The sequence below is a fragment of the Diadema setosum genome, chromosome 18 (genome assembly GCF_964275005.1).
Source record: "Diadema setosum chromosome 18, eeDiaSeto1, whole genome shotgun sequence".
Lineage (NCBI taxonomy): Eukaryota > Metazoa > Echinodermata > Echinoidea > Diadematoida > Diadematidae > Diadema > Diadema setosum.
This window is the reverse complement of record NC_092702.1, coordinates 4428761-4441683: the sequence shown is the minus strand read 5'-3', so window position 1 is coordinate 4441683 and position 12923 is coordinate 4428761. Positions and strand designations below refer to the sequence as shown.

Sequence of the window (12923 nt, the reverse complement as noted above, 5' to 3'; positions counted from 1 at the left end):
GGGCTTACTCAACCTCGTCAATCCCTAGGTTGTCTTCATTACTCACCCCTATTAGTTTGTAAAGCGAAAGAAGTCAAATCTCTTTGTTTGTTCGAAATTCCGAAGCCCCTCTTGTCCAGTGGGCGATGGTTTTGCTGGCAGTTTAGGCCTCTTGAACATTTGAACAGAGAGAAAACCCGGCGACTGGCATTGCCAGTTCTCTTGGTCGTTCTGCCACATCTAGAGGTAGCCAAAGCGAATGATGAGACGTAATAAAGCGATCAGCAATTAAATTTCATTTGAGGGTAATTTTCTTCGAGAGCGGCACTCAGCTTACTCGTCTTCCCCCAGTCGAACCGATGGGACCACACACCGAAGTCTGCCGGCCACCGCTGTAAATGACGTAATGGTATCTCTTTGTTGATGCGGTGTAGGGCAAATCTGGATAAATTTGTCGCCTTTTGTTGGTCTGAAGACAGTGTTTTCGCGAGTCATTTAGCAAGGGAAGCCGAACGTGTATTGTGGCTTTGCACAGGAAGCCGTACTTAAGAAGACAAAAAGACATTCATGTCCAGAGTCTGTGACAACAAATTCTTTGGGCCAAAACGTTTTAGAGCTACCGATGTACAAAGTTTTCAACACATTACCTCAACACTTTCCTCTACTTTCTCCAAAGCTTTGATGGGAAACTTCTATTTGCTGTCCAAGGAAAGAGAACTCGTAAAATTATGTCGTTATAGATCTGAAAATGTGAACAAATGAGGGTAATCAAAATGGCTCGAGACTTGTCCCAGAAAGACGAGATACCTTTATCCACTTAGCAACAACAAGTTAATAACCATCAAGTAAGCGCCAGGGTGACCCATTAGAAGAGTTCGCAACTTGTGTTCGTCTGAGGCAGGAATGAGGTTCGTGGACAAACAAATCGCGATCCTTCAGAATATTCTCGACAAGCAAAGATGGGAAAGGGGAAGGGTGATTTCAACAAGTAGAGGGTAACTAGGTTGGGTCATAAGTAGTTGAAAGGACTTGGTATGGTAGATTCAACCCGTGGTTCCTAAGTTTCAGTAAAGACTTGTAGCAAGTAAAGAGAGTGTAAAAATGCATTGGGAAAGTGAGTCATGCACACGATTAGATCCTGCTGTCGGCTACTTTAAAATCTTGGAGAGTTTGCTGGTATAGGTATTTTGGTCATCAATAATTTGATTGCGGCGTCGCAATTCTGTTCCTTTCTTTTTTTATGAGTCATGGATGTAATATCTAGACATTGGCGTTGAAATCATACGAAGATGTTGAACTGTTCGCTACAAATGATGTCACATGGTCTGTGGTATACAGCAGTTGGTTGGCACGTGATAATGACGACGATGATGATGAAGAAGGTGATGAAGACGGATCAGTAGCAACGTACTTCTACCACTACAGCCTAGGTGACGACAGTATAAAAAAAATCACGTGCTGTAAACCCATCTGACGTTATGTCTGCTTAAGGCCTTGGACTGACGTGAAAGTTGATGATGTTGATACAGGCGGGATTCACAGCCGACGTGATCTCTGCATTACAAGGAATTATATGAGTACATCATTTTGGTTATTATCTCTGTAAGCTTCAATTACAGATGAAGCTGGAATGTTATTGAGCAATTCATTATGCTTTCATTCTCAGTGCAACTGCAGTAATCTTCCTAACACCAGGGGAGTCTCTTCCACCTCCCTGCTTACGCAATTCATTACCATCATCCCTTGCCTGTAGGGATTGTAGCCAAGTTATAATGTCACCAATGTATTTTTCGTCAACACATGGAAAACCGCAGTATAACCGTCTAATTGCCCTTTGACCGTTTAAGAAAATAAGGAGCTACAACACACACACACACACACACACACACACACACACACACAAATAAATACCAAATGTGTGAGAAGTTAATGCGTTCATTGGAAGAATGACAACATTTAGAGACCAGGGAATCTTGACAATACCAGAGAGTCCAGAGACTTGGGGAAGAGGTTGGGGGAGAGGGGGAGGGGTAGGGCATTTCGGTAGAGAAACACAGAGGTGACAAACATTTTCGAAGAAGGGCCCCTAAACCTGTACCTTTGAACTCGACGTGTTGAAGGAGTCTTCGATATGCTGACGGAGAGGGGACAAAGTACGTTGGCGTAGAAGAGTGGGTCCGTTCTTTTGTAACGCGCTCATGGCGGAATGACTGTGGAATACTGATGATGGTGAAGTGATGATGAGTGTTTGAACTTCTTCTTCCTCTCACGATCTCAAAATTGTTGAACTCCAGCAGCAACCGAGTGGACCTGTAATTGAGGATTCGGGCATTTTTTTTTTCTTTTGCTTCTCCATCGTATTTTTGCTCGTGAGTGGAATGTTGCGGTTAAAGTTGGCTAGAGCTCAAAAACGCCTCGCAGTTCCTGAGAAGTCCATGTGTAGAGTAAGACACCAGCTTGTGACGCTTCGTGTACGTTGATTATCTATAGCCGTTCGTAGTACGAGTTCGATATGTCCCACAGTCGTCTCATGTTTAAAGAATGTTACCGTGTAGGACTGAAGTGAATGGAAACCGTTATTGCACATGTATTCTACTATGTAATGTACAAAGGCCATAAGTGTGAACAACATAAGCGAAGGATACGTCACTTTATGGTTATACCGTGTTCTTGCACAAGGCTCCATCTTTACCACATGTTCCCTTATTAGTATAATTTCAGAGCGTAAAAAGCTCTGAAACTGATAGATTCCAGCCATCTAAAACAGTAATAATTTGTCACATTTCGGATTTACAGATTTTACGCTCCAGCTTTCTACAAAGAGCGTATAGATAACACAACACATTTCATCATGCTATTCCGTATTCTTCTAAATGGGTGCAATATTCATCAGCTTCGTATTGCCCGATCTAAGTTGTCGGCCTATCCATGCAGTGAAACCTGTATAGACCCCTGATGTACACCTGTATTACTGAGCTTTGTGGAGAGTGGAGCGTGGGCCAGAATCCAGGGGCCTCGATGGAAGTGTGGTTTTCTCCTGGTGCTATTTCAGAACAAGCCAGTCTCGAAGAGATCTTCGCAGTGTCAGCTTCTCCACCTCAGGAAGGGGCTCGGCTATTGGAGGAAGCGCGCATGAGTCTATGTAGAAACAAGAAAGAGATGAGTTCTGCGGAGAGAGAGGGATGGGGGGGGTGAGATCTGGAGTAGAGACGAGATTTTCACAAGATTGTTACTTGCTCCAACGAGCCATAAAAGTACACGCCCTCTCCACGGATTTTGATTTCGTCCAGGGGCGGGTGGAATCTTGGCTCATACATTGCTCTGGCTATTAGAAAGGCAGAAATCGCTCGACGCGATTGTTACGCTACATTTTTTTTCATTTTCCTTCCATTGCGCTTCCTCTGTGAAACAAGAAGTTATTCTTATCAGAAGCGGGAGGGGTTGGGTGCTTATTTATATCGCAGAAAAGGTGATTAATGCCCAAAGTAATTGGCTTACATTTACCTACTTTGCAAGGTGTGCTTCTATTAAGAAAATATTAATATTACATTACTGTAAGATGACGAATCGGTGTGCGTGTGAAGATCACGCACTTCACTTGCGAAACCAAGTGAGGGAAACCCCTAATTCAATTTTAGGAATGAGCGATCAGCAACATAGATAGTACGTGACTGTATTTTTGTAATCTGGTTCATCTTAATTTCTCTAGGAAGGCGAAATACTATGTTCCGCGCTGCAGCGATCGAAAGTTGGGTCATTTTTTTCTTCTTGTCTGTCGAGGGCTGAATGAGAAATTGCTAATTACCGTTCACCTTAACCCTTGGAATGCTGCTTGGTATGACTCCCAGGTGGGTGAAGATACCCATCAGCACTCACCGCTTCCTTCCTTTGGCAGGTGCCCATTAGCGCGACAACAGTTTACTTTGAAGAATTTTATTCCTCCCAGAAATGATATCAGTTTTGTGCCCCTCTCTCCTGGAGCGACAGAGCACGAGGGATCGATTGCATAGGTGCTTCACCTGTAAAACTCGCAGGGGTAGGAGGCTCAGCCTATCGATATCCCAATATATGTACGGTATAGGGATAACTTAAAGTGGGAGATATGGACTTAAAAGAGAGCTTTACGCTGCACAACCGAAGTAAAGCAAAAACAGCTAACCAACGTAAACTGACTATTACAAATTCTGACTCTTGCTTTGTCGCTAAAGGATCTTACTAAATCACCTCGTCAGAGTAGTCGCATCGGTCTCATGACTCTTGTTTTATCATTGAATATCAGTAATTTCACATTTTCTCGAGATTAGCAACATTTTTTTTTAAGACTATACATCCCATGTAAGAAATGGTGAGTCGATCCTTTGAGCATTATTCAAGACAGATCGGTCTCACATGTAAATTGATATCCTTTTTGAGATTGGATGATCTCTGTTTTGCTCTAATTTCACTAACCTTCCCCCAACTATATTCCTTGCAACTGTGCCAAAACAAGAAAGTTACACTAAGTGGTTGTGCAGTGGTCATATTCGGTAAAATAGTTGACTCTAATTGGTGAAAATTCTCTGATTTTATTTGATTGTTCTTTGTTTTGATGAGATCTTTTGTGTGCAGTGCATGTGGGTTTTATCGTACCTAAAATTGGGAGATATGATATTCAGTAAAGAAAAGCGTAACATAGATACGGGACATGTAAGGGACAGATAAGGGTTCATAGATTAGGGACACTCGCCCCTGGACGACTACCCCAAACAGGTTCCTGACTGTCTCTCCAGATATATGGGACAGTCACCACTGGGAATAATTGGTCGTGAGTAAACTGTACTACAGAGACTGTCCAGGGAGTGATTGTCCTGTTGTACATCCCCATTCTTCACACTCCAGTTGATTTCGGTGGTTTACCGTGTTGTTTCTGTCTTTGTGTAGTTTTGTTTTGTTCATTTTGTTTTGTTTGAAATCATGCTCAAGGTCTATGGAGCATGAGATTTGAGGATGCGTGTCGAAAGCGGTTGTATGGACCTTCTTATGAGGCTGAACACAAGTCGCATGTGGTTGCCAGGGATGACCCCACCTTATCCCACCCCTTCTCAACTGTTCCTTGTTAGTCTATGTTTTCAAACAATTGCATGACTTTCAAAATGTTTGATGACTCCCATATCGGTAGTTACAGCAGACACCAGCCTAGAAAATCCCCCTAGAGATCTTACAAGGAGCAGAATCACGGTCAAATACAAGCTAGTATACATCGGAATGTTCCTCTTGAATACCTGTCATGGCCCACTTACAACCTCGTGCAATGCCTGGTCCTTGGTGCGAGACTAATCGCTGCAGTTATTCTCTCGCGATCACGCTCAGAAATGCTCTTGTGAGTGATAATTTGGGGTTAATGTCTTGCCCAGCGCCACGCGCCGCACTTGATAACGGCGAGGCGTAAATCACCAGGTGATAGGTGTCCTTGTTTCGGGTCACGATAGATTACGTAATGTAAACAAATCTCTCTCCAGTTCTCTTTCCTTCTCTCTCCAGTTCTCTTTCCTTCTCTCTCCCTCTTATTCTCTTCCCCACCCCACCCCATCTCCCTCCCCCTCTCTTTCTACATCTCGAATGGATCCTCCGTCTATATCACAGAAAGAGTTCTGTGGTCTATATCAATTCGTCGCCTTGTCTGTATCACTGTCGTAGAGGGACTTGATGGTTGTTTTTACACTCGCTGTTTTTGGAGGTGGTGTGGAAAAGTGGGAAGAAGTCTCGTTTTAAAGGTAGCGTAGCCAATTTCTTAATACCCTCCTGGAGATCACACGATAGTATGATGCATCTTGACCTAATAATACCATCCATTGAACATTAAAGCATATTCTATTGAAGTGTACATAGCAGATTGTCTTCCACATGAAAATTCTGCACTTTAACCTTAGTCAAACAAAAGACGTTCAACTATTCCAATAAACTGACAGGAATTTGATAACTGTTTCTACCCGCACCCTTTCCCGGTCTGAATCTAGCAGCTGAGTCAGAAAAGAGGTTCGAAATAAACTTTGACCCTTCCTGTTGCGATGTTAATCGCCGTGAAATTTCTTGGAAGTTTGGCGGGCTTAGAGCAGAGAATCACGACCTTTAATATCGGTCGTCTAGCCATGATTCTTGGCCATGCCCCCGAGTGTATAGCTTGCGGAAGGAGTCCGCGATACATCCGTGTATCAGCGTCGCGAGTAATGAAAATATCAGTTATGGTGTTAATCAATGATTACTCCAATTCCCGCCGCAAATTCTTGGCTCCAACCCAACAGAGAACTTGAGAACTTGAATTCATCTTCGTCTTCTTATCATACTTTTTTTTTGTTGTTGTTCAGTTGCCCCCCTACGCACCTTTTGCGTAATATCTTAAACATACTCAAATATACTTGATCCTTATTCTCAGATCCTATTTTCATCCCGATAACCACCTGTCCTCTACTTTGCCGTCTCTGTAATGAGAAATTTAATCAATGCAGTCGTGTTTTAAGAGTCACGTGTAGAAACTTAATGAAATTTTTGACCCCAATTAAGACTCGCATAGTTATTAGATATATACATTTATATTAATTCCAAGATATACCAGTACCGTTTGGTCGTCTAAAGGCAGGGAGTACTTCAAGCTGTCCGCCGTCGAGAACTATGGTAATCAGCAACCGGTCATCCTGGAGGGTTTTCAGTGTCTCGAAAAGATTCAAAGTCCTCATGGGCAGTGATGATGCTAAATCGTGTCTCACCATAGAACAAATACCTGCAGGGACGTACATCATCTCACAGACTGGGACCGCAACCACCAGTACTATTTTAGGAGGGGGGGGGGGCAATTTGCGGACTTCTTCGAGACATTTTAAACACACAACTGACCGATGTTATAGAGCAATGGATCAGTCTTGTGCTGCGAGTTGCACAAACCATAGCGTGTAATAACGACATAATGCGAGTGAGGGGGTTAATTAATAAGCGTGTCGTACCATGACAAATCGTAATTTTAGCTCCTCCCAGTAAGTCTATATGAGCTATATAGTAAATGACTATGTAGAGTGTATCTGGTGTTTTTCAAAAATATGTAAACAGCCCTCTAGTTTAGAAAAAAAAAAGAGTAAAACGGAGGTACGAAATTTAAGCACAATGAAGACCAAATGGGGAAAAGAGAAAGAGAGAGAAAAAAGGAAAGAACTAAACACAGGGAGAGCGGTCAACTAGGTAAGTTCTCTGAGCCCTGTTTTTAAGCCACTTGTTAGAATAATTACCAACAAAGCGAGGCTCGGGTGTAGCGGCTTGTACCTCACGCTCCAAGGTCTGGTCTACACGATGGAGACAATCGCTAAGGAGACCTGTTATGGTTTAACCCCACCTCGGACGGGCGCGCTTTTGTCGGCGAGGTGTCGAAAACTCCACTTGCTTCTTCCGCTGTCGAGTTCTTCCCACCGCGGCGGGTAGGGCGTTGAGTTGTTAGAAGAGCTTCGGCTTGAAAGCGAGCTCTAAATGATGTTTGTTCGGTTATATTGGGCATGAAATTAATCAAAACATATGAGGATTTTTTCCCCCTTCTTGTTTGCTTTGTATTCTTTCTCATTGGTTCATGAAATTGTGATTTCTTGCGTGAGTGTCATGTCGGATAGAGACCCGGCAACGAACTGCGGGTCCACACTAGTAAGTTCTCCATGGGGCCAAGATAAGCTCCCCCCCCCATCTCTCTCTCTCTCTCTTTCTCTGCACTGAATAGAAATATCTTCCTGACATTTAATCGTGATTATACGAATTTCCCCACAGTGGGAATCATCAGCAGATATGCAACATGTATTTTGATTCTGGAATCTTAACCACGCCAGTAGAAACACAAGAGTTTCTGTTCATAGATTCGCAATGACTTATGAGTTTTCCGAACATTAGCCCAAAATAGACAAGGCTGAATTACTTTGACAAAGTCTGGCTACATCTAGTTTTTTGACAGCGATTTCACGATTCTTCACGAAGAATGTGGAAGTGAGAATATTGGGAGATCATATTCCACCTCATCACTCTAGTATCACATCTTATACGACAGCGTTAAGTCAAGGCAACAAAGCTACTCATGCTACGTTTCGTTACCCGTTACCGAGAACCTACGAAAAAAGAGAGGGAAACTTTTTGCGATTTTACAATGGAACCTTACTGCTATTAAAGTTAGCAAAAAAAAAAAAAAAAAAAGCTGCTGAAAACTGCTTATCCAATAGTGGCGAGCCAATGGAGTAAAATGGAGTCAAAAGGGGCCTGAGCTTTCGATCCTAGCAGAATCTTCGTCAGAGGCAGAGAAGTACAACATGAATTGTCAGGTGATACCAGAACGCGAATAATATACGGTATGAATCGCAAAGAGAAAGAAAAATCGCAAGTAACATTAAAACAAAATTTCTTGTATAGGTGAAATCGTGAAGAGAATTTTAGGTTGGCTATGAACACCAACAAGGACAGTCGGTTGGTGGTGAATTAGAGTTGCTGTCGCACTCGTTCGAACTTGGGTGAACCTCTGCTTCTCCAAAGGGGAGAAAAGAGAGGGGGAAAACTGGGCAATTTGAACAAGCGTTTAGAGATTGTCGTTAAGAAATGACTGCGTGTGGAATTTGTTCTCATTTCGCCTTTGAACTAAGAAGTGACTGGCCTGTGTAAATGACCTGCGGCTAGTGAGAATTATTCTCCATCAGAACCGGCCACTTTGCAACTAAGTCACGATATCGCCACAAAAGCCAGTGAAATTCCATCCCCGAGCTATTGGGAGAGAATTAGTTTGATGGCTAAAGATTCGAAGTATATTGGCTCTAAGTACTGGGGCTCCTGTCAAGTCTTTAAAGAGGAAGAAAACCCTTTCTTCTTTTCTCGTGCCAGAGGAAGGAGAATAAATGGTAGGAGGGGGGAAGGAAATCCTTTCTGCAAAGTTTTATACCCGGGGAACTGCTCCTTGGTGTATAATCGTTGAAACATACGCGTGGTATACACGGCGGAGATGATTGAATTTGAAACTTAACAAACTGTCGGGTGGTGTTGATTAAATTAATTAGGCGATTGGATGACACGAGTTAGACGATCCTCCATGAATTAAGGGCAAACATCAGCCGGAGAAGGGGGCAAAGGAAACGCGTCTTGATCGTGTGGCCGCCAAAAAGTGCGGCGTGAGTCACCATGGGACTCGACGACTATATGAGGATGAGGATGGTGGTGGGGTTACGTTGTCATGGAGACAGGAGGGGGTTAAGCGCATATGGGTGCTGTGGAAAAGGGTCTGTCAACTTTGGAAGTTGACACCTCGGGGAAGTAGGGAGAAGCAGGGCCGGTGATGTCTGATGTGGTTAGTGCTTAAATACTAGGGAGATGGCGGGAGCCGGTGAAGAATGGAGTCTTGAGGGTGACAAGAGATATAAAAGTGAAGGAAACAATAGTAAAAGAAAGAGAGAGGAGAGGGAGAGAGAGAGAGGAGAAAGCTTTTAGAAGGAGAAAGAACATTTTTCTGCTTACTCTGAGTATAAAGACCAGATGTAGACATGCATAAAGCACAGAGATCGACTCCTATTAATTTGAGATTTAGTACATCGACATGAAGATAATGGTTAAGAAAAAAAATTGCCTGTATTTTTCTTGTCTGTTCACAGTCTTAAGTGTGTTTGGTCTCCCAAATGCCTTGGAAAGGAACAAGCATCTTTATTAGCAGAACATTTTCGTGTAATTAACCTAGGTGGTTTGCATATAAAGATTATCACAGAAATGACAGACATACAAAAACAGATAAAATAGAAGACACACATACATACACACAAAAAATGTTGAAATTTTAGTGTACGTATTCTTTCTACAAAAAAAAAAATCTACAGGCAAAACACAAACATGGTGAAAATTGCATGGAGTTAAAAACTCATCGATTGTTAAAACTTTGGTAATTAAATTTTTTTTTAAATCATACAGACAGCTCTTGAAATGATTTTGTTTTCTTCTTTTCTTCTCCTTCTTCTTCCTCACAGCATTGATAAGATTCAAGACGATAGACTTCAATGAGACGCTAATACAAGGAGTAAAGTCAAAATATTATTTATGCATCAACAGCAGGGGCGACTTGGTAGGGAAGGTAAGTCATCTTTCGTTATTTTCATCCCACTTTTGCCATTTTTTGACAGTATCGTCCGTAGTGCCACACATCTGCTTGACAATGGACCAATGTAGGCCTTTTTGAAGTTCATGATGCAAAATATTTGCGTAATCCTTTTGGCATGACGAAAATATGTTAAAAGTCTGTACACAACCAAACCATGTGTTCTTCATTATGGACGCTGGTTTGTTGAAAGTCACGGTAGTTTTTTTCCCTCATTTTTTATTGCTCACATGATTTTTCTGTACCTAATGGGAAAAAATAAAATCCTATATATCGGAGACAATCTGCCCCGGCCCATGGCAAATAAATAATTAATAGATAAATAAACAAATAAATAAAAGAAAAAAAATCTAGCGTTGGTGACATGGCCTATCACACCACATATCCCCGTCGATATGTCACGTTTAGAAATTAACCAGGAGGATACGTGTTGTTCCCAAATTTCGCGGACTTATTTAGACATTAATTGTGTTACATACCCTTTCATTACACATGTCTGTGATATGAGACCTGTGCTCGATTCTGATGATTGCTCAATGTTATTTGAAGTCATCCTCTAGTTTGATCCGGTAATGACGCCATCAAATTTCGTATAGCCTGTCGTGGCTACACGCTGCTGAAAAAAAGAAGTTTTATGCTCACTACTTGTATGTCATTATCTTAGTTAGATATCAAATAAAGGAGACGTTCCCTGGCTGGTACCAATATGCAGTAATTAATGTGAAATTATGTCGTTTATGAAAATTGTGCCGAAATTAATGACATACTCATTAAAAATCAAATTCTCAAATAGAATATGAATTTTTCGTGTTAAGATGTCTACATAAAAGTCGATGCTCTGCTCTAGGTGCAGTAGGCAATGTAAAGAGCATGATAAAGAGGAATAAAGGTCACTTCGTCAATTGGAGCAGACGTTTGCAATGGCAAGGTTAAGTCATGTTTTCCGACACAGCCGCTCCCCCTCAATGCTTTGCCCCCATACACCGTGGTTCACGGGCAGCTGAGAACGCAGAAACCCTTCTACCCCCATTTCGTCACTAAATAAAGTAAACTGTAGCTGTTTGAATGTGTGTACATAGCAAATAAAATCGCACTTGTGTCCCCTCGAGTACAAAGCCTTTCGGCAATGCCTGAGTGCATGATACCAAAGATATAGGTCTACAGTAAATACGGGCCCGGATTATTAAAGGGACATCATTTCTATGTAACATCAATTACGAAAATCGTGAAAGATGATAATCCATACCACATAAATGGAACTATGAAGATATGATTAATATATGGCAAAGATATAGAGTTTCCAAGTTATATTAGTGTGATATAGATATAGATATCATAACTCATAACAAATAATATGTGTAATTTGCACTTACCCATCAACAATGTCTATGGGTAGATATGTTCAGACACTAAGTGGATCCCATGCACAGGTGCGATGCGCTCGCAGAACATTCAGCTGCGTTCACATCACCATCGACACAGTGTACACACACGCGCGCGTACGCAGAGATACGTATAGGCCTACATACAGCCCAAGAAAATGTCATATCTTCATGTTCGTTGATAACTAGCCTATAGTCGATAGCAGCAGAGTTTAGTTCATTTGTGACGACATTTTTCAACAGTCATATGTCCCATGTAAGCATTGTCAGTGAAACTCGTCATATCTCTTTGAATATCTTCGGTATTGTGTCATGGTGATTATGACTTAGGATTACTTGTCTGTAGCATGCCGATTTTTTTTTTCTTGTGTTCATTTTTTGTTTTGTTTCATGAGCCAACCTGACAAACGTGAAAACAAAGAGGACCGTATACAATTGCAAAGTATTCACAGGGAAGACGTTTGTATTTGAAAAAAAAAAAGCTCTGTCTATTAGCTGACCCTTCTTGCAAATACCGGAAAAATTCTTTGATGTAACAATATCAATCGAGAGGAGTGCAGTTATAGCACTCTTAAAGGTAGGGGATACCTTTTACAGACCTCCCAAAATGCAGCAAAACATTAAATATGAACCTCAGGGGACTTGCTTAGGCCACTGCTTAGAAATTTGGAAGTCAACAGTTATCTAAAATTTGAATAATGCACAAAACTCAACTACTCAGTAGTTCTGTGTGTCAGCCACACTTAAGCCTTTTTGTTGCATTTTTCTGTATTTGTGATCTATAAACACAAATCTAAAAGTACAAGAGCTGATGTAATAACATATAGAGTGTGTGGCAAGAATGTATATAGAAATGTTTGTAAGTGTTGATGAACTTTCTTCACAACATATACATGATGGACACACATGCAGTACATGGGTCTGCAAAGGTAGCCTAGTAATGTACTGGAATTTACGGTGAGCCCCGAAAACAATTCAATTCAAAATCTAACGGTCAAAAAAATGTACTAAATGTTCCCTTCCACTTTCAATACTTTATGGGAGTTTCTAAAATGATACTCTCTTCAACATACCACTGTATTTATACAACTCTTCATTTAAGGCGTGCAAATGGGATTCCCTACCTTTAAAATACGACTTCTAAAACAAATGATTTAGTGATACTTCGATATATCGCTAAGTGCCTATATGCGCGCAAGTCTCAAAAAGAGAGAGCAACATAAACATGGCAACTGAATTGTGGTTCCGTGACAATTGCTCCTATGAAATATGAGCACGCTAAGCCAAACATAAATTCTACCCACAAACATAACCTTAATTCTAATCCTAATCCCCATATCAAGCTAAACCTAAAACCGTATCACACCCCTAGTCCTATAACCTTAAGTTCTTGGAGAAAATAAGACCAGCGCAATTGTCGCAGGAGCAAATGTCGT

General features: G+C 41.4%; 1 protein-coding gene across 2 annotated transcripts in view; it reads left to right on the top strand.

Moving 5' to 3' along the window:
• LOC140241493 (fibroblast growth factor 8b-like) overlaps positions 1 to 12923 on the top strand; it is a 69942-nt gene that overhangs the window by 48255 nt on the left and 8764 nt on the right. For both annotated transcript variants that reach the window (XM_072321223.1, XM_072321222.1), the window contains exon 4: positions 9978 to 10081. In XM_072321223.1, coding sequence (XP_072177324.1) covers positions 9978 to 10081 — 104 coding nt within the window. The remainder of the gene's footprint in view (positions 1 to 9977; positions 10082 to 12923) is intronic.